This window comes from Stomoxys calcitrans, chromosome 3 (assembly GCF_963082655.1).
Source record: "Stomoxys calcitrans chromosome 3, idStoCalc2.1, whole genome shotgun sequence".
Taxonomy (NCBI): Eukaryota; Metazoa; Arthropoda; class Insecta; order Diptera; family Muscidae; genus Stomoxys; species Stomoxys calcitrans.
In genome coordinates this window covers 124,145,287-124,168,490 of record NC_081554.1, presented here as the reverse complement: position 1 = coordinate 124,168,490, position 23,204 = coordinate 124,145,287, and the positions used below count along the sequence as shown (strand labels likewise).

General features: G+C 36.4%; 1 protein-coding gene across 6 annotated transcripts in view; it reads left to right on the top strand.

Annotated features, from left to right (window-relative positions):
• Positions 1 to 23,204, top strand: part of LOC106088128 (dual oxidase) — a 143,340-nt gene that overhangs the window by 94,329 nt on the left and 25,807 nt on the right. For 4 of the 6 annotated variants that reach the window (XM_013253454.2, XM_013253451.2, XM_013253452.2 and 1 more), the window contains one exon: positions 15,639 to 15,719. In XM_013253454.2, coding sequence (XP_013108908.1) covers positions 15,639 to 15,719 — 81 coding nt within the window. Of the gene's footprint in view, positions 1 to 3,368; positions 3,520 to 15,638; positions 15,720 to 23,204 lie in introns of those variants that run through there. The other 2 variants (XM_059364444.1, XM_059364443.1) reach the window with 2 other exon arrangements.

The following is a 23,204-nucleotide window of genomic DNA, read 5'->3' as shown; positions in this document are numbered from 1 at the left end:
TCAGTCAGTAATCACGGACAATGGAAGCAATGAAAAGAATAGAAAAATATTTGAGTTATGCTACACCTTTGCTATATTAAGTTTATTGCCTTTGAGTCTACTCATTCATATCTATGGTCAATGCACATTATTAAAATTTCTTATTCCATGCAAAATTTCATGAGTATTTATTATTATTGTTCGTTTGTTCCTTTGTCCCTTTATTCGCAAATATAAATTGTTGCTAGACATATCCAGTTACGCGAGATAGGCTGAAGCTATTGGGTTGCCAAAAAAGTAATTGCGGATTTTTTAAAAGAAAGTAAATGCATTTTTAATAAAACTTAGAATGAACTTTAATCAAATATACTTTTTTTATACTTTTTTTCTAAAGCAAGCTAAAAGTAACAGCTGATAACTGACAGAAGAAAGAATGCAATAACAGAGTCACAAGCTGTGAAAAAATTTGTCAACGTCGACTATATGAAAAATCCGCAATTACTTTTTGGGCAACCCAATATATTGTTTTGAGCATGAAGCAGCAATAAGAAATGTCTTGATACCACATTAAAGAGCAATAAATTAAGACATTATAGAAATTATTAATACACTTTAGCTTCGCTCTTTGATCGAAACAATTGATGGAGCTCGCGAGTAAAGTCTGACCCATTTTAGACCACAACCCCTTCTTGTGGTGCAATCGCTTTGAAACTTGGCATGTATGGTAAATTCGGAAATTGACAATTTTTAAAGATTCGTCTGGGTACGTCCAATGAAAAAAATCATTAGAGCAACATGGAAGGCTTTTAAGAAATTAAGACATTATAGAAATTTTTAATACACTTTAGCTTCGCTCTTTGACCGAAACAATTGATGGAGCTTGCGAGTAAAGTCTTGACCCATTTTAGACCACAACCCCTTCTTGTGGTGCAATCGTTTTGAAACTTGACATGTAAGAAGCTTTCGGTTTCCTTATCAATAAAATCTACATGCGATATCTTTATATAGTACAAGCTGGCCCGGTATGCTTCGCTACACACATAAGTGTTTGCGGCCCCCTTTTGACAATGGTCCAAATTTGAAAATAATTTATATTCGTATTTAACTCTTTCCTTTCTTTAGAACACCATATTGTCCCGTTTGGTAAACATGTCCATATGGGGTGTAACTTTGGGGTGGAGTGACCCCCGGGAATCGAAGCAAATTTTTACTTAAGTTTCCTCTTCTACTTCCAATTAACTTTCATTTGGAAAACATTTCATTTTTTTGCAGTTTTTGGGGGTGGGGCGGGAACCCCCCACGCGAGGTCGAATTGTTATATTAAGTTCATACTCTATTCTTAAATACATTTTTCATAAAAGCAAAAAAAAAAAAATAACACAAATAATTGTTTGGAGTTAGCTACACAAAACTTAGGGTTGTTGACATTTTTTATTAGAAAAAGTTGTGTTACGCAATGAGTCAAAATATAAAATTTTTGAGTCGGATTGTCCAACAAAATGTGCGAAAAGCTAATGAAACTGCCCGACCATAATACAGTCCTGCAGGCGGAGATTCGGGCGATCACGGAATGCGTGAAGTGGTGTAGTGCTAACGCGAGGACGTCGAGTGTGAACATCTTTACCGACAGTAAAATTGCCATAAGGGCAATAACAACCAGGATGGTAAGGTCACGAACAGTCTTGCAGTGTAAGAAGGAGATTAACGCCTTCTCTGAGGATGGCAAAATCCGCATCGTTTGGGTCCACAACAGAGTAAGGGCAGACGATTTGGCGGTGAAGGCCAGAGGACAGCCGTCAATAAACTTAGTTAACCCGAAGCCTTTCGGGTCGACGCAGTCCGAGTTAAAGGCGTGGGCGACGAATGCGCATGCAACATTGTGGAACAGCGAAACGGCCGGTAGGACGGCGAAAATCCTATGGAGGGATCCAGATCGTGAGAAGACGAGGCTATTACTGAAAGGAAGCAAGAAGAAGGTCAGTATAGCTATTGGTATCATAACGGGACACATAGGACTACGAGCTCACTTATGTAAAATCGGTGCGGCAAGTGATAGCATGTGTAGGGCATGGAGGAAGATGATGAGACGTTGGAGCATTTCCTTTGTCATTGTCCGGCTTTCGCGTCTAACAGATACCCGCACTTAGGTAGAGACACAATACCAGACATGAACCAACTTGGGGGAGTGGTATTGAAAACAATTAGGGATTTTGTAAGTAGCACGGAATTCCTAACTTAAAATTTCCTTTTTAGAGTTTTTAGAGCGCACAACAAGCCGATTACTGGCTTAGGTATATGTCCATAGTGTCATGGGGCGGATTAATATCTGCACCCTCTTTTCAACCTAACCTAACCTAATGAGGCTTTGAAAGGAAAACAGAAAGAGTTATGGTTCATTTCGGAACATAATTGAACTGAATTTTGGAGACCATAGTAGAAGTCATTGTGTAAAATTTCAGCCAAATCTAGAACGAATTACGCACTTTAGGGGCTGAAGAAGTAAAATAGGGAGATCGGTTTATAAGGGAGCTACATTAGGCTATAAACCGATTCATGCCATTTTCGACACGTATTTTAAAGGTCATGAGAGAGCTGTTGTACAAAATTTCAACTAAATCGTATAATAATTGCGCCCTCTAGTAGCTCAAGAAGTCAAGACCCCAGATCGGTTTATATGGCAGCCAAATCGGATAATAATTGCGTCCTCTAGAGGCTCAAGAAGTCAAGACCCCAGATCGGTTTATATGGCAGCTATGTCAGGTTATGGACCGATTTGAACTATTCTTAGCACAGTTGTTGAAAGTCATAACAAAACACCTTATGTAAAATTTCAGCCAAATCAGATAATAATTGCGTTCTCTAGTGGCTCAAGAAGTCAAGACGCCAGATCGGTTTATATGTCAGCTATATCAGAACGTGGACCGTTATAGCCCATTTACAATTCCAACTGACCTACACTAATAAGAAGTATTTGTGCAAAATTTCAAACGGCTGGCTTTACTCCTTCGAAAGTTAGCGTGCTGTCGACAGACAGACAGACGGACGGACAAAGCTAGTTCGACTTAAAATGTCATGACGATCAATAATACATATACTTTATGGGGTCTTTTAAACCCTCCACCTTAGGATGGCGTAATTAAATAGCTAAACCGTGACATTACCTAAATATGGTTTGGGGATAACCTAGCTTTGGCAAACTAGTTTTTATCGTGGAAAAATTGATAAGCATGTTTATCTAAACCTTTTCTGACTTATTCAGTAAACATTTGGAACCAAATGTATAAAAACCATGGCATGATTGAAGCAAATTTTATTTTCCACCAATCGTTGACATATAATATACGGCTTATAGAGTTCGAGAATGATAATGAAGTGGTTATTAAGAGCTTTTTATATCCGTAAAGCATTGTGAATCCAATAGATCAAATCGGAGAATAACTCGAAAAAGAATCCAAAAACACAAGATTTCATCTAAAGAAGGCCAGAACCTGCTTTATAAGAAAAGTGAGCATATACAGGAAAATGGACACCCAAATTCTGGTGAGAAACATGATTCGACTATTGTGGGCAATTGCCACATTTAAAGGAGGACCCACGAAATACAAGTCATGTAAAACTTTTCTAATTTTCAAACAAATTTTAGTTTTGATACGAATTTCCCATAATTTTTACGTTGTTCGCTTTATTTGTACCTTCTTATGAATTTGTCATCGTGAAAACCGGTTAAATATGTAATAATCTATATTCCATTGAAGTTGAGTGCCAAACAAATTAAATATCTATATGTTAATGGTGACACATGTGTACGTAAACTTTATTGATTAACTGTATATATATATATATTTTAATCTTTCATGCCTTCTAGTGGATTTCACAATGGACAAAAATTAATATTATGGCATAGTTCTCTTTTTTCATCAAAAAATGAAAGTTTTAAAAATGTGTAATATATTAAATTGTTTGTGAAAAAAAAATCCTTGGTTAATGTTACGAAAAATTATAAAAAAAAAAATACCAGAGGCAACTTTTTAATTATTCATTATTTATTATTTTAAAAATTCAATAACTTAATATAGCTAATATGTATTTGAAAAAGTCACTCAAAGAACTTGACAAATGCAATCCATGGTGGAGGGTATATAAAATTCGGCCCGACCGAACTTAGCATGCTTTTACTTGTTTCTATTAATATATAGCAAATGCCTCAATTGTTGTTTAAAAGTTCAAAAAATTTATATGGATTCATTTAAAATTTTTAATTTAACATTAGCAGTCAGTGCTTTGTGTTGATGGCCACACAGATTTTCCATGTCTTGCATAACTTTTTGCAAATTATATTTTATTAGTATTGCGAATAGCATCTTTTGCGACATTCTTCTAGTGAAGTCTTTTGTTATGCAAATAAAGTAATACATTTTTTTATTTATTACATTCAAAAAATTGTTTTTAGCCACTATAAATATTAATATGAGGACAAGACATTAACTAGGGATATTTCACCTCCTTTGTTACCGACTGACGTCTTTGGCACGTTATTTGCGTGCCAAATCTTTATTTTATGGCATTGAAAATGTGTTCACTTGCTACCAAAATTAACATAATAATAACAAATAGGAAAAATGTTAAATACGCCAATCTTCATTGAGCTCAACTTCAGTGTTAGCATTTCTTAAAATTTCGGAAGATGAATTTTAAGAAGTGGTTCAAATGAGTTATGAGTGTTTTTATCAAAGCTAGTCACTTTAGTTGTGGCAAATAATTTCGTTCGCTTTATATCAACTATACTATACGATTTGTAATACTTGGGAGCTGGTCCATTGAATAAAGGAAAAATTATATTGAGGCCTGCTGAGGCCTTCGTATGGCCCATTGCAATTCGCCTATCTGCTCTCTCCTTCGGCCGCAGGCTTTTTACTAAATTTCTTTTCCTATACTTTTGGACAGTCCGTGAACGCGCCTTCTCTTAGTTACCACCAAGAAATCCATAAGTTTGACTGGACTCACGCCTCTTAGTTATTCCTGTGCCTGAAAGATCAAATCATCGTAGTTCTACTACAGCAAAGAAAAGGAAAGTCAGTGCCATGACCCACTGACAAATATAGACAGATTTCTAATGCCTATGTGGGACGAATGTACACACCACCGGTTGATAATTGTGTCCAAACGTCATCTGTGAAATAAAACAATTGTCATTCCATCCAAGAGAAACTCACAAACAACTGCAAATCTGGAATCTTTATATATAAAAAATCAAATTGTGTTTGTTTGTAGGTTTGATTGTTTGTTTGTTTATTTGTTTGTTTGTGTGGTCCTTATAGACTCAGAAACGGCTGAACCGATTTTCTTGAAATTTTCACAGATGGTGCATAATGATTCCGTGGTGAAAATAAGGTACTACATTTTTTGATATCTGAAGGGGGGCCCCCCCCTTACCCTAATTTTCAGAAACGCCAGACTTAAGCGAAATTTTGTGTGCTCTCTTATAGTAACCTATAAACAAAAAAATTTCGGATGGGGTACCTAGGGGGGCGCCCCACCCCCAAAACCTACCTAATATATATATATATATATATATATATATATATATATATATATATATATATATATATATATATATATATATATATATATATATATATATACTCTAATCACGACAATGTGGGACTCAAAACTATTTATTTGGGTCCCATATCGCGATAGTAAAAAATTGCTTTTTATGGGGTATTTTGGGAAAGGGGTAGACCCCCAGAAAATTGGGGGTATATATTTATATATATATATATAAATATATATGTACTCCAATCACGACAATGTGGGACTCAAATGAAAGGTATTTTAGATTAGAAAACGTATCTGATATCCAATTGTCGGACCAAGTGTTTGGGGGACCACCCCGACCCCCAAACACCCCTAAATCGGACATATTTACCGACCATGGCAATATGGGACTCAAATGAAAGGTATTTGCGAGTAGAATACGAAACTAATATTCAAATGTAGGACCACATTTCCGGGAGTCCACCCCTTCCCCAAAACACCCCCCAAACAGGACTTATTTACTGACCATGGGAATATGGAGCTTAAATAAAAGGTATTTGAGTATAGATACGAATCTGATATCCAAATATGGGACCAATTATTTGGGGGCCGTTTCTCCCCAAAAACATCCCATAAAGGGGACAAATTTACGACCATAGCAATATGGGGCTCAAATGAAAGGTCTTTGGGAGTAAAGCACAAATTTGATATCAATATTCGGGAAAAGTGTCTATGGGACAACCCCACCCCCACATTACCACCCAAATAGGAACTATTTGCAGACTATTGCAATATGAGGCTCAAATAAGAGGGGTTTTAGAGTAGAACACGAATCCAATATATATTTGCAAGGCCAACTCACTGAGTTGCCGCCCCACCCCCAAAACACCTCCCAAGCCGGTCATGTTTGCCGACTTTGGAAATATGGGGCTCAAATTAAAGGTATTTGATAGTAGACCACGTATCTGATATCAACATTAGGACCATCTGTCTAGAGGACGTCCCACCACCATAACAACCCCCAAATAGGACGCATTTGCTCACCAAGACAATTCGGGTCTTAAAGAGAGTGGAACTAAACAACAATAGTTGTTAGGGCCAATACCCCAAACCGGACATATTTGCTGACTTTTGCAATAAGGAGTTCAAATGAGATTAGATAACAAATTTGATAGCCAATTTTGAGGCCAATGGCAATATGGGGATCAAATAAATGATATATAGAAATATGAGAATAGAGCACGTTGCTGATATATTTTCCGGGCTTAGTGTTTGGGGGACCACCCCAATCACCAAAATACCCCTAAATCGGGCATATTTACCGACCATGTCAATTTGGAGCTCAAATGAAAGGTATTGGGGGGGTAGAGCAAGAATTGATACCCATTTTCGGGACCAATTTTCTGGGGGTCTACCATTTCCCAAAATACCCCGCAAACAGCAATTTTTTACTAACCATCGCGATATGGGATCCAAATAAAGGGTTTTGGGAGTAGAATACGAATTTGATATCCAAATGTAGGACCTTGTAGTTAAAAATTTTTCGACCATGCCAATATGTGGCTCAAATGAAAGACATTTGAGATTAGAAAACTAATTTGATAACCAATTTTGGAGCCATGTGTTTCGAGGACGACTCGTCGTGTAAACTCCCCTTAAACCAATGGCAATATGGTGTTTAAATAAATGGTATTTGAGAGAAGAGAACAATGCTGATATTTTTCAGGGCGAAGTATCTGGGGACCACCTCACCCCCGAAAACACCCCTAAATCAGACGTCATGAGAATATAGGGCTGAAATAAAGTATTTTAGGAATGGAGTACATCTTTCATCCACGCGACGGAACGGGCCGGGTTCAACTAGTTTATTATAAAAATTCGTGCTCTATGAAAACATCTCGCTGGACATCCACTGTTTAATCGAAAATTTTTGTGTTCTGAGATGAGGCTCGTGAATTTCCGAAAAAAAAGACAGTTTTGTGAGGTTTAAGGATGGGTGACATCATCGGTCTATCTGCTGACTGTTAATAATTTAGTTTGCTGCTATTATAGCAGTAGTTGTGCTGTTGGAGCTAAATTTTTGCAGTTTCAGAACAGCAGATTGTCCGCTGAAAAGTCTGTTGTTTGTTGAAAATAACTGCTGCTTAATTTATGAAGGTATTGTTAGAATGAAAATAAAATAAAATGAAAATTTAAAATAATCAAGACACATGAACGGCAGTAACAGGCGAACATGAATAATAGCATAAAAATACACAAATCACGCGTGGTCAACATTCAAGTGATGATGTTTTTGTATTTCAAAGAAAAACCGTAATAAAAAAACGGGTTTCAAATAACAAACAACAGCCTCCAACAGCAGAGATAGAAGGCAAGGAACAAAACGTTGTTGTTGCATTGCACACAAGTGACGTTATGACGTACTACCACTGAGTACAACCAATGCAATCTAGATTTCAAACCCCACCTACTACCCACGAGCCTCTGAGACGGGTTCAGACCAGCAAACGCCTTCTTAATCCCAGATTCCCTATTAAAATTCCAATTCAACATACTCTTCAAAACTATACCAAGAAATTTGGCTGATCCTGACATCTCTAGTGCTACAGAGAGGGAATTCTAAATTCGGCAATTCTTCGGGCAATCAATACTAACTACGTCTTACTAGCTTTTACGTTAAATTCAAACTCCTCATGCAGTATATCTGAGAGCTCTGTCCAGTACCTCCTATATCGTGAATATAAGTTGACCACAGGGATCAGTTTTATATATAACCAATGCATTCCTGAAAAAACCATGATCATAAGAGATGAGCAACCTCTATGGTCTAATCGCCAAATACAAGTACTAATCGACAAAATAAATATTGCATAAAGGCGATGGAAGCGCTACAGAAATACACAACTGCACGAGTAATTTAAATGTGCCAGGCGAACTGTCGGAAGTCGCATAAACGAGGCCAAAACACTGTACTTTCAAAACAAATATCAAAATGCTGTCAATAGTAGATTTAAATGGAGTGAAATTCGGAAAATTGGCATTGAAGAAAAAAATTTCACCTAATTTAGGCATCAATGAACTGAACATGCAGTTTGTATCAGTATGCTCCTGTACATGCCACTAAAAATTTATATGAAAATATGTGCACAGCATTTGTAGAAGACCCATTTTCTTTCGATATGTCGATGAAACTAAAGTTCTCAACAGTAAAGGGCGATTTTTTAGCTATTATCTTTTTGACAACACTGGTTTAAACAGCTCACGTTCATTTCGTGTTTTGTTTCACCGTCAAACATCTTCAGTTCGGTCTATAATTTTACCATGAATCGTCTTTCAATTGCAAATTATTGAATTTTAAAAATTATAAAAATGCGTGCTCTGTTAAGAAAGTTCATGGTGCACGTCTCCCATTTTACGTCGAAGCTCATTTTTGACTCAGTGGGTACCTAAATAAGCAAAATTTTCGATTTTGGATTGAAGATCAGCCAGAAGCATTGCAAGAGCTACCAATGCATCCAGAAAAAGTCATAGTTTGGTGCGGTTTATGGGCTGATGGCATCATTGGACTGTACTTTTTAAAAAATTATGTGAGTCGTAACGTAACTGTGAATGATGAGCACTACCGTGAGATGATATCCATTTTTTTTTGCCAAAATACAAGAGCTTTACTTGCATGACATGTGGTTTCAACAAGATGGTGCTACATGCCACACAGCACCCGTAGCAATGGACCGTACTATCGATGTCCTTTATTTACAATTATATATTATATATCAGATTTTTCAAAGATAGATTAGAAAATGGTGGTAGTCCTTTATGGGTTCATTATGCTTAAACGTAGAATCCAAGTTACGGCGGCTTTAATGGCCTGACTTATGTGGGTTTAAATTATATTACAGGTACCCTCAAAACAGCAGTCCTTTAAAATCTCCAGGTAGCCCCCAACCATAGCGGATTCATGTGTTTTTCGGGCGTCACCTCCTTCGCTGTCCTTGATGGCTCCAGTCTTGCTATATCATCGCGCATTCCGCGTAGGATATAACATAACCAACTTAATTTTCTCTTCCGCATTTCTACATCAACAGGGGAAATGTTTCTTCGTATTTGCAATTCCACATTTGAAAAACGATGTGGCCAGAAAATTTAAACTATTTGTTGCAGGCAGTCATTTATTAAAACTTGGATTTTACGGGTAGTCATTTGTGTCAAGCTACAAGTTCTACAACCATATAACAAAAAAAAGTTCATACCACAGTTGAAGATTCCGATACTTGTGTTGTATGAAATGTCACTGCATTTTCACACTTTTTTGAGTTTGAAAAAAAATCACATTCGCGGGTGTCTGATTCCGATCCTCCGTCCTTTGTAATTTTACTGTTAAGGTAAAAAAGTTGTCGACTTCTTCAATGACTTGGCGTTAAGCTGTTAAGCTTCTGGAACACGAATTTGAGGTTAATGTTTAGGACCACGATCACTCCTAAGATACAATATACCCACGCGAATTTATTGCAATGGAAAATATTTTTCCCGAAACTTCTATGAAAAAGGATAAGAGTTGGCATTAGAGCGAAATTCGGGATGACCATCGACAAAAGTTAAAGACACAACTTTCAGTTGCAAAGAATCAAAGCAAAATATGAATAAATGTTCGAACAAATGCCCGAATCAAAACAGAAAAAACCAAAAATGTTGCAACCTTCAATGTGAATCCAATTGGAATACATCGATCAGGTTGTGTCTTTAACGCGAGTTGTTTTATGGTATTGAGAAGACTAAGCAGAAACCCTCTCTTCTATTTCTCACCCTCTTTGCTGCGATTTATTTATTATTATTGCAGTAAATTTATGAATCACATGTATTATGGAAGTAAGCCCAATAGAAAGACATTAATCTAATATTGTTGTTATGACACTAGTATGCATATTTTGATCATAAATAAGAGGTTTCATAAATAATATACATTTTGTTAGGGCAATGTTAGGTTAGGTTGAAAAGAGGGTGCGGATATTTATCCGCACCATGCCACTATGGATATACATCCAAGCCAGTATTCGGGTTGTTGTGCGCTCTAAATACTAAAAAAGTAATGTAGAAAAAATCCAATTAAGGAATTACGTGCTTGTTAATTGTTTTCCATATCACGCCCCTAAGGCGTGTTGTGTCCCCACCTAAGTGCCGGTATCTGTTAGCAGCAAAAGCCGGGCAATAGGAAGGAAATTATTGAATTAATTTAATTTTGACTGGATTTTAATCACGATTGTAATTGAAAACAAAAATACGGATTCAATTAAAAATTTTATTGATTCAATTTATATTTTTACTGAGAATGTTTTTATTTTCAACGATATTTTTAATTGAAAAAATTTCTGTCATATTTTTTCTGTATGGTGTAGTACCTATGCCTATCCGCTTGGTTTTAGCTATATTCATATTCATCACTTTTGGATCCTTCACTTTTTATTCGAAAAGCTAATAGTGTACTCCGATTGATTATTCTTCGTAGAATGCACGCCTCAGTTATCTGTTTTTTTACAACATCCTTGGACTAATTTACACCATTACCACAAATCAATAATTGGCCTAGCTTTTTCATGACAGCTGACTTTGTCCGCCGCGATAGCTTGTGTTTACACGTGAGCGGTGTGTCTACGCACAGCTAATGGTGGTGTAGGTCAACTCGAATCTGTCACAATTCTTTCCAGTTCAAGAGGTAAGGCTAACCAGAACGACTTCGACTGACTCCCATTCGAACATCGAAAAATAATAAATTTTAGTCTTTTTCAAACAAAAACAATAAAAAGAGAGGCAAAAACACATTGCAATACGAAAAATTTACATTTTGCAAGGTACACTGCTGTGCCTCCGAAAGTCAGTACAAACTTGCGTAGAAGTTGTTCCCAAATGTAGATCAATGTTGGCAATGTCACGCTAGCAAATGACTGGCTGCCCAACCGATTGTCTGCCTGTTCGATAGTGATGGTGGTGGACCATACGATAGCAGTATTCTTGCTTCAGTCTATTTGTGGAATAAAATTTTCAAGCTTTATTTGTTGCGTTTTTTTTTTTTTTCATGGAATTTGAATTTAGTTTTTCGCAGTCATTAATTTTAATGAATTTAATTGTCACCAAATGCGTAGTCTCACAATTAAAAATTCATTTAATGGCATACACATAAAATGCGTGGAGCTTTAGTTTTGCTCAGCCTACACAATAAATAGAAGTGCACCAATTTCGCAATGAACACAACTGGAATTTTGAAAATTAGCAGACAAAGCTTTGTGAAAAGTCTCAACGGGCGAACGTGCCGCAGACACCTGAAGCAAACTCCCAAACCATATATATCCTATATGGATGCTACCAACGTCTCTATTTAAGATACGTATTCGAGAACATTAAGCCAGTAATTGATGGCATTACATTTATTGAGAACTTACAATGATTATATGGTATGCATAAGGGCGGGTTGATTTGTGCAGAAGAAAAAAAGTTAAATACGTATAGCAAAGGAACCAAAAAACGGGCAAGTACACACACACTGTGTACATGGACAGAACCATAAGCCCATATGCTTGGAAATATTGCGCACACTAGCACATGCGCCCATCACGCTATTATCAGCACCCCTCGACTTAGAAAAAGCTATTATTTTAAACATTTATTTTTTTGGCAAAGATTGGCATAAACATTTTCAAGTCGAGAAGCGCGGATTAGAATTTTATTTAAGATACATCGTTTCATCGCAGAAGTTTCTTAGAATTTCATTCAGCTTACGTTTTTGCTGTGCGATAAAAAATGAAAAAATCGACCCGCCCTTATATACATACAACATATCGCTCGATTTAAGGTTCGATTTTTTCCGTAGGACAAGGAGTTTTATGGAAGAAAGACGTCATTTCTTTTAGCTCTTGGGCAGTCAAGTGATGAATACTATGTCAGATCATGAAGTTCTGGTACACAAAACATGTGCGAACCATTTTCACCACTAAGAATCTCTAAGGGATCGTACGTCTAACATACACACGTTGTGACTAACGTCTTTCATATGGTTTTCTAATTACACGTACAATGTTGACGTTTTTGGTAGGCTCGGTAGTTTTGGTAGGTAGGCTGACATCAATATTTGGTAGGTTTTTCAACATATATATACCATGTTATGTACTGGAAAAATCGGCGGGGATAACTCAAAATTAATTCACTTCTTGCCGTTTCTGTGTATTCGCTAAAAGTGTAGAATAAAACTGTCGATATCGACGTGCCAAGAGTATATGAGTGATTAATTCATTCTAATAATTCTCTTGAAGAATAACACCAAAAGATACAATTACTTGGTTTCAGACGTGAGTTAATTGCAAAAGTGAAGTGAACTCAACATATTAATAAAACAAGAAAGGCATTAGGTTCATTCGGGCTGAACTTTGGATACTCCCCACCTCAGATATTTATATTAATCACCTTTCGTCATTTTTGAACCCATAACAGCCGATCTACACCTTACTCAGGAAGGCTATAAAAAGGTCTAACGCAACTCATTGTACCAAATTCATCAGAAAAAAATCAACTTTTATTTGTCCAAGGACTTGAATCGGAAGATTAGTATATGTATATGACAGCTAAATCCAAATATAGACAGATTTGAAACATATAGGGAACGGATATCGAGGCGATTAGCAGTGCTCATTATTCCAAATTTCAGAGAAATCGGGCAATAAATGCACCTTTTGTACGCCCAAGACCTTAAATCGGGATATCGTCCTATATGGCAGCTACACTCAGAAAAAAATTTCTGAAAATAGCAAACACTGCTAAATATTAGTAGTTGATTTTGCTGCTATGCTGGAAGCCACCGTAGCGCAGAGAGAGGTTAGCATGTCCACCTTTGCCGCTGAATGCCTGGTTTCGAATCCTAGCAGGAACATGAGAACATTTTCCCACTTAATTCTGGCGACATTTGTGTGGTACTTTGCCATGTAAAAACTTCTCTCCAAAGAGGTGTCGCTCTGCAGCTCGCCGTTCGGACTCGGCTATAAAGAGGAGGTCCCTAATCATTGAGCTTAAACTTGAATTGAACGGCACTCATTGTTGTTAGAGAAGTTTGCCCCAGTTTCTTAATGGAATGTTCATGAACAAATTTGCATTTGCAATTTTGCTGCTATTATGCAGTAGTTTGGCTACTGCTACAATGTCAGAGCAGCAGGCTTACTGTTGTTGTTTGCTGAAAATGACTGCTGCTTAATTATGAAGGGGATGTTAGAAAAAACAAGTAAAAGCCTGCTAAGTTCGGCCGGGCCGAATCTAAGGGCACCCACCACCATGGATTCTGCCAAAAATGTATACCAACTAAATTTAGTTTAAGGGCATTATTTTATTCTACATACCATGCTTCTGTCAAACAAGCAAAAATTAAAGCTTTTAGGAACCGAACAAGGATGATCGAGAGACCGGTTTACATGGGAGCTATATCAGCTTATAGACTAATGTGAACCGTATTTGGCACACCGTATAGCGGCTTGTAATGACTCAAGAAATAAAATCAGTAGACTGGATTATATGGGAGTTATATCCAAATCTGAACCGATATGGCGCAATTGCAATCCCCAACGACCTAAATAAAAAACAAGTATCTGTACAAAATTTCAAGCGGCTAGCTGCACGCGTTCGACCGCTATCGTAATTTCGACAGACGGACGGACGGACGTACGGACGGGCATGGCTAGATTGACTCAGAATAAAGATACTTTATGGAGTTGCAGTTCAATATTTCGAGATGTTACAAACGGAATGACTAGATTAGTATACCCCCACCCTATTGTGGTGGGTATAAATATAAAATACAAATGTAAATGTTTGTCTCAGTGGATGTTTATATTCACCACTGAATAAATACTTTCCATAATATTTTTCCTTTAAATTTAGAAACAAAAGGCCATGCCAGTCATGTATACGTTAGTAGGGCAATTACAAAAATGCGAGTGAGCTCAGGCACATTCCAAAATGTATACCAATGAATGGATCAGGTAGCTTATTACCAGTAAAATTCCACCTTATACCGGCAGCTCGTTCTATTATATGGGGGCTATATCAAGATACAGCCCATCTTTGAACTTAACTTGCCTATTACAAAAAAACAAGAATCTGTTCAAAGTTTTACCTCAACGTCTCTATTGAAGACTGTGGCGCGATTTCAACAGACAGACGGACGGACAAAGCTAGATCGTCTTAGATTCACGACTAACTAACTTCTTACTTTTGGCGTTTTAAAGGATGGACCACTTAAGAAGTTAAATCGGCAGATAGGTTTATATGGGAGCAGTTTGAGATCATATTTCCAGGGGCTCAAAATGTCAAATCTGGAGATCCGTTTAAATGGGAGCTATATCTAAATATCGTCCGACATTTTTAACTCAGATATTTGGAAGACTCCTGCAACTCCCCATTTCAAATTTCAGCGAAATCTGGTAATAAATGCGATGATTACGGACTCAAGACACAAAATCGGCAGATCGGTTTATATCGCAGCTAAATGAAAATATAATCCGATTCGGACTACATTCGGTTCGGTCATCGGAATATTGTTTCAAATTTCATGGAATTTGGGTAATAAATGCGAGTAACAGTAGAGTGTTAAGGAATCTCTTCAAATTTCGTTAATAGGAAATGTGGCTTTTGTGCCTTCAATCTGAAAACAGGGCTATGTGGCAGCTGCAACAAATATGGTCGGATCTGGACCATACTCAGATGTTGAAGGTTCCTGCAACAAACTTTAAGGGCGAAAATGCGTAGCGACTTTCTAGGTTCAAACTCTTAAAGTGGCAGATCTATTTATCCAAACTCAATACGGTAGTTCATTGAAAACAGCACAAAAAAGCGACTTTACAAATTCAAGACTTTTTATCGGGAGATCGGTATAAAGGGTGCCAAATCTTTATCGTCATCTTTGAACTTATGATGATTTCAACAAAAAATTTTTCTTAAATTTTGGTAGGAAATAATTTTCTTAAGTGGCAACACTGAACAAAATCGTTTTTTAGATTTTAGCAACATTTTATAATACGCCACTTTTTACCATTATTCTTTAATGAAACAAATACTAATTTTATTATCTTCCATTTCATCTATTTCAGAAAAAATTTATAGTCAAATTGAAAAACAAAGATACGATGGCTGGTATAATAATTTAGCACATCCCGATTGGGGTTCTGTAGGTAAGTGCGGTCAAACAAAATTATTTTTTAATTAATTTTTTATACTTATTTGCATCCTGAGGAGGCCAGCGCGGCCCAGAGATTCGCATGTCAGCATTTAACGCTAAACGCAATAATTCGAATAATGACGAGAACATAAGAAAACATATTCAATGTAACAATTTTTCAATATTTTAAAGTTGGGTCAAGACTTTTAGGATCATGCGTCCTTCTCGGGTTCTCTTCATTTACTTTGATCAGCATTTTTAAAATTTTTTCCTATAAGTGACTAATATAACGTTTATACCATATAAATATTAAAAAAGCGTCACGCACAAAGCACTTGGAAATTAAATTTTTTGTGAAAAAACTAAAATTTTTTTTAAATCATATGATCCAATTGCCATAGAGCTTAAGCCCCAGGCAAAATTTCAGCCAAATCGGAGGAGAATTGCGCGCTTTATTGGCTCCAGAAGTCAAGACCCAAGATCGGTTTATATGACAGCTATACCAGATTATGAACCGCTTTGAATCATACTTAGCACAGTTGTTGGAAGTGCTACCAAAACACTACGTGCAAAATTTCAGTTAAATCGGACGAGAATTGCGCCCTCTAGAGGCTCAAGAAGTCAAGACCCAAGATCGGTTTATATGGCAGCTATATCAAAACATGGACCGACTAAAACTATACTTAGCGTAGTTGTTGTAAGTGCTACCAAAACACTACGTGCAAAATTTCAGTTAAATCGGACGAGAATTGCGCCTTCAGGCTCAAGGCTCAAGAAGTCAAGACGCAAGATCGGTTTATATGACAGCTATATCAAAACATGGACCGATATAGCCCATACTTAGCGTAATTGTTGGAAGTGATACCGAACACCACGTGCAAAATTTCAATAAAACCGTATAAGAATTGCGCCCTCTAGAGGACATGGACCGATTTGGCCCATTTACAATACCAACCGACCTATACTAATAAAAAGTATTTGTGCAAAATTTCAAGCGGCTAGCTTTACTCCTCCTTCGAAAGTTAGCGTGCTTTCGACAGACAGACAGACGAACGGACATGGCTAGATCGACTTAAAATGACATGACGATCAAGAATATATATACTTTATGGGTCTTAGACGCATATTTCGAGGTGTTACAAACAGAATGACGAAATAAGTATACCTAATTCAATGGTGGAGGGTATAAAAACATAATTTTGATTTATTGAAGGAATTGTTTGACATAAACAAAGTAAAAGACGAATGGATGTGCAAAGAAGATGAGAATTTAAAGTTGAGTGCAAAGGCCGCATTTGCTTTTCCAGCGGCAAACCTGCTGGTGCCAATACCATCCACCAATCCAAGCGAAAAAGGGCAATGGAAGCAGCTGTTTCCACATTTACAAACTCAGCGATACACGATTGTTCCGAAAGTAGCACGGACTTATTCTACAACAGTACAGATAGTCCTTGGGACGATTACAATGCAACACCAATGAGAAAAAGAAGCACATTGTAAAACGCCTTTTTGGAAGTTCAAAGTTGACTTCGCTGAGGGCATTGAAATCCCAATCCCATGTCAGTTAGGAATCTACAAGGCTACATACAAGGAAGCTGCTCGGGTGAAGGAGTACTTGGAAACACACTTTATCTGGAGAAGTGGTGCATGCACTTTGACCGCAAGCACCTTGAGAGCATTGAATATTAAGCCGTGGCCATCAAGAATAAATCCAAAGAAATTCAGTAAACACCGCTCGAATTAAAAGATGGGAAAACTCAAGCAATCGCAGAAGGACTCCATAATGTGTTAGATGAGTTCAACCTGTGGGCATCAATTGTGATGATTGCTCCCGATATAACAAGCGTGAACACCGGCAAAAAGACAGGCGTTTTAGTTCGACTGCAGCAACTGTTCGAAGAAAAAGGTCACCCCACACCCAAGTTCATCAGTTGCCAGCACCATAGCTGAATCACGTTCTTAGCATTGTCATGGGCAATGAGCTCTTTGAATTGACTAGATCACCAAACTTCGAGTACTTCTTTCTGTAGGAATTGATGAGCAATTTTGATGAATTGAAAACAGCCTTCAGACATGGTTAAACACAGATTAAGAAAACAGGCGGCTGGAAAGACGTCACTTCACCGAGAGGAGTGAATTCCCTTTTGTTAAGTTTACCCAAATCCCAATCATCTGCAATGAACGCTGGGACTCTTGTGGCATTCTAGCTCTTCTTGCATTTATTCTGATGCCTGAAACGCGGAACAGGTTGCGTAAAATCTGTTGATTTATTTATTACATATGGGTTGATCATTGTTTCAGTAGTCAATTGTTTTGATCTGAAAATTTTGAAGAACTATATATAGGTCAGAATGAATTTTCAAATGCTTGAAGGCACACTGAAAAAAAGATGAATCTCCAATCAAAAAAAAAAAAATATATCATTTTGTGCGTGAGTTTTTTTTATCGAATCACCTAAAATGTAAGATTTTATTTAATAAGAACTCATCAAAATATTATACATGGAGATGAGGATATAAATATAAGAATCATCATTGGACATACACCTATGCCAGTAACCGGCTTATTGAGCGCTCTAATTACTAAAAAGGAACCTCGTAAAAGAAAATCTATGTCAGAAATTTTGTGCTACATACAAAATTCCATTTTTTCCATACCATGCCCATAGGCGGTTCATGTCTGGTATTGTGTTCCTTCCTAAGTACCGATGTCTGTTAGCCGCGAAAGCCGGGCAATTTCAAAGGAAATGCTCTAACTCACAGTGGGAGAAAATCAAAAACTAGTAAAATAAATGCCGTGTGAGAACGTGTAGAGGTATCTCTTTGAAGTTTGGAATAGTTAAAGACTGAGATGTTGTAAAATGTCAAGGCCCTAGGTGATCCGGGTGCCCCTTGGCTGGCTACTAAAGTTTTTCTTAGAGTTTTGAAAATCGGATAATAATGAAGATTTGGCAGCCCCAACAATTTTTCAAAATGCCAAAGTGACCAACTTTAAAAGCCTTTCCAAAAGCTGCCCGGAACTCCAAGGGCCTTGAAATTTTGCACACGATCTCGATAACTGCTCTAACAATCCCAAATTTCAAAGAGATATATCTTAAGATTTTGTCCTTAATTTTAGGATTTTGGTAATAAATTCAAGTCAAAGAAATGGAACTTATAACTATAACTACGTCCTTGCATAAAAGACGTAGTGTGGATATAAACTAAGTACACGGCATCTTAAAATAAAAAATGCATGAATCCTTAACACAAAGAAATAAATACAAAAATCAAGTTTATTTTGAATTTCCCAAGGATATGTAGACTTAAATTAACGTTTTTAGTCCCTTAATTCAATCAAATAAAGAAATAAATTAAAGTTCGCTAAAATTTTAGAAAAGGACATAAAATGTTTAAAGAAAAGAAATCATTAACCTTAAACGAAAACCACTCAGTTTAAAAATAAAGCTGTTGCGATTGCTAGTCAAAAATTACTTTTCAACATTTCAGTTAATTTTCTGGTTTGTTTAATGCGCCATTTTTTTATTTTATTGGACAGTTGTATATAATTTTTCTTTGTCAAAAAAGTGTATATTAAAAACAGCAATATATATTTTTTAATCAAACGAAGATAATAGTGTAACTACTCACTTTTCTCTCATATATATTTTAATATATCTTGCTGAATGTGTTAAGGATAAGTTAAAATATTAACATCTTCCAGCTCGAGATCATTTTCTATACTTCCAATTCAAAGAATAGCATAGCAAAGAACTTATAAAAGCTGAGCAAGTGTGTGTCATTATTCAAAACACTTTGACTGGTTAGTGAATCGAGATTTCTGTTACGCCATGTAACTTTATCAGCACCTTTGTCAAATTGATTAAGTAGCCCTACATACCCAAAGACTATTGAGTACGGTGAAGAGCACGCTTTATTAGTCCTCTAAATCTCCTTAGCGCAGCAAGTAATTTCTGTTTTTTTTTTAAATCGGATTTATAGATATAACTTTAAACCAATGCCTAAATATTTTTAATCGTTTCTTACAAAATTACTTAACACAACCCTAAATTTCGTTTGTGTTCTTTTTCTCTATGTTATGTTTCGCATTTCCGGATATTTGATGTAATCGCGGCTAATAAATTGAAATAAAAATATTTTATTTTCGTTATTTATTCCAGGTAATTGATTCACGGATAAGTTAAACTAAACTGTGATTATTAATCACTGATTAAATTTCATTTGAGTTAACTTAGAAATCACAGTAGACTATTAGAAAGAATTGTTGATTTTTCCTACACAAATGGATATTATTTCACTTCAATGATTTTTTTTTCGACTTTTTAATATTATGAACTAAGCATTCATTGTCTGTATTTGTTACTGTTGAAAGTTAAAAATGCCCTTGTAAATGCACTAGAATGTACTGCGTCCGTACACATCTGCTGCCAAAACTGAAATAAAATATGTTAGGAGTTGCAGCATAATTTTTTTTTCGTAATTTTCTTATTCAACATGTATTTCTTCAATTCAACATGTTATTGTTGATAATTATATTTCAGTATTCCAAATAGGTATTTCGCAATAAGGTTCTATTGTTTTATAATCGACAAATGTTTTATATTATTTCATTCAATATTAGTTCTAGCATTTTTCTATACATAAAAGATTGAATTAATAAAAAAATAAATAAATAAATTTTTGAGAAACTGATAAAAAAAAATAATCAGAATAATCACTGAAAGCACTTTCAATGGTCGTTTAATTTTCTTTCCATTAATATTATATTTTGAAATTATTAAAAATTCAGTTTCATTCGCCAATTTTTGAGCCAAAACGATTTATTTTGCTTTGCTATATACGGAACTGTTGTATAGATTGTTAGTTAATAATATGAAAACTGAATTATTAACAAACATTTTATTTTTATATTGAAAAGTCTGGTTTCAGAGCCCGGCGAGAACATCAGAACAACTTTTTTCACTCCTGCACCTGTGAGGTATTTACCTTAGTTAATCAACCATGTAAACTCTAAAAACAAAGCAAGTGTACCGCTGAGCAAAGCAAAAATGTACAGAAGTTTAATATGGCAGAGAATCTCACAAATGTCGCCAGTATAAGTGATAAGATAACCACCGCTAAATTTTCTCTGATTGTAACGCATGCACTCGGCATCATAAGAGGACATGCTAGCCAATCAAAGGCCTCCAAATGGCACATTTTTGTTTATTATGCTATGCCGTCGTCAACCCTTAATCGAAATCATTTGAGCGAGATGAAAGAAATTCAAATAACGCTTTTACCTGCTATTCTACGGCGTAAAATGGACATTGGAAGGAAATAAAAGAAAACCTCAAGGATGCAATTTACCTGATATTTTATAGAGTCAAATGTACGTTTGGAAAAAAATGGCAAAGGCGTCATAAAACTTTTTAATTCTTCCTTTTTATAAATTTTGCACAAATACTTCTTATTAGTGTAGGTCGGTTGGTATTGTAAATGGGCCATATCGGTCCATGTTTTGATATAGCTGCCATATAAACCGATCTTGGGTCTTGATTTCTTGAGCCTCTAGAGTGCGCAATTCTTATCCGATTGGAATGAAATTTTGCACGACGTGTTTTGTTATGATATCCAACAACTGTGCCAAGTATGGTTCAAATCGGTCCATAACCTGATATCGTTGACATATAAACCGATCTGGGATCTTGACTTCTTGAGCCTCTAGAGTTCGCAATTATTATCAGATTTGCCTGAAATTATGTACTACGGATCCTCTCATGATCATCAACATACGCGTTTATTATGATCTGAATCGGTCTATAGCCCGATACAGCTCCCACATAAATCGATCTCTCTATTTTACTTCTTGTTTTTTCCTAAGAAGAGATGCCGGGAAAAGAACTCGACAAATGCGATCCATGGTGGAGGGTATATAAGATTCGGCCCGGCCGAACTTAGCACGCTTTTACTTGTTTTTATAATAAGAGATTTTTAGAACCTTTTTAATGCAAATTTGAATGGAATTGAACTATCGCAAAAAGTCTATCTAAATCTTTGATAAAGATAATACTTAAAATTAAATATAAAAAACTTGACTTTTGTGGAGTTTTTTTAAATCTTAAAAATTAAGTTGCACAAATTTCTTACTAATATCAATGCTATTTTTGACTTTTAATCAAACTCGTGGTGTCTCGTTCCATTTAAAGGTAATTTCTTTGTCTTGAAGTTAATATACTGTAAAATAACGCCTCGAAATGTAGCTTAAAGCTATGCATCCTTATGCCAAGGACGAGATTTTAAAGATTAAACATACTATTTCTAAGCTTAATAAATCTAAATGATTAAGACCTATTTTTAAAACAAAACATAAAACCGTAAAAATTTGGAGCATTTACTTGTCATTTAGGACAAATTCGCTTCTACAATATTACGAAAAAACTCTTTTATATTATGACTAAATTTTTTTCAGTGAATTTGCATAAGTAAGCTCGCAGTCGTATATATCCCGTCAACTTGCTTTTAGCTATACTCACCTTTATCTTACTTCTTTCCGTAATAGACTCTTCTCTCGATCCGGATCTCCCCATAGGATTTGTATCATCCCTCCGACCGTTTCGCTGTTCCACAGTGTTACATTCCGCGCGTTCGTTGCTCACGCTTTTAACTCGGACTATGTCGCCCCGAAAGGCTTTGGGTTGATCAAGATTTTGACGCAGTCCTCTGGCCTTCATTGCCAATTCGTCTGTTCTTTCATTCCCCCTTACTCCGCTATGTCCCGGCACCGAAACAATGCCCCCATTTATATCTGTTCGTGACCTTACCGTTCTAGGTTTTGTTGTCCTCATTGCGAGCTTACTGTCCGTAAAGATGTTCACTATCGATATCCTCGCGTTAATACAGAATTTTGTTTTAGAATTTATTTTTCGACGTTACTAAGTAGTATTTATAGCGCGCATCAAGCTGATTACTGGCTTAATTGTATGTGCATAGTGGCATGGGGCGGATTAATATCCGCGCCCTCTTTACAACCTGACCTAACCTGTGCCACTTTCTCACCTGTTCCATAGCATGTGGTTTATCCAGTCTTTAAGGACCTGGTCCTTCCGGTACTCGTCTAAGGCCCGCACATTATTTATTAAATTATTATTCATCAGAGTAGTAGTGCTTAATGCTCCACACCTAAAGAACTTTCATTTGAACCCCATATTGCTCCTACTGAGCTAATTCTCGATTTTGGGGATGGGACCACTCCCCAGTCACCAAATTTGGATATCATATGCGTACTCTTCCCCTAAAGACCTTGGAGCCCCATATTTTCCCGATCAACCAACTTATCCGTGTGAGGGTCCTTTTCTTTTGGGCCCAATATTGTCCCCATAGACCCATCCATCCCGGAGATTTTGAGCTTATAAATATTCTGGTAAGGGATGGATCCCCATTCGGACACCAAAGAATTTAGTATATTTAATCGCATACCCAAATCCTACATTCTCTGATAATTTCTATAAGAAAAGAAG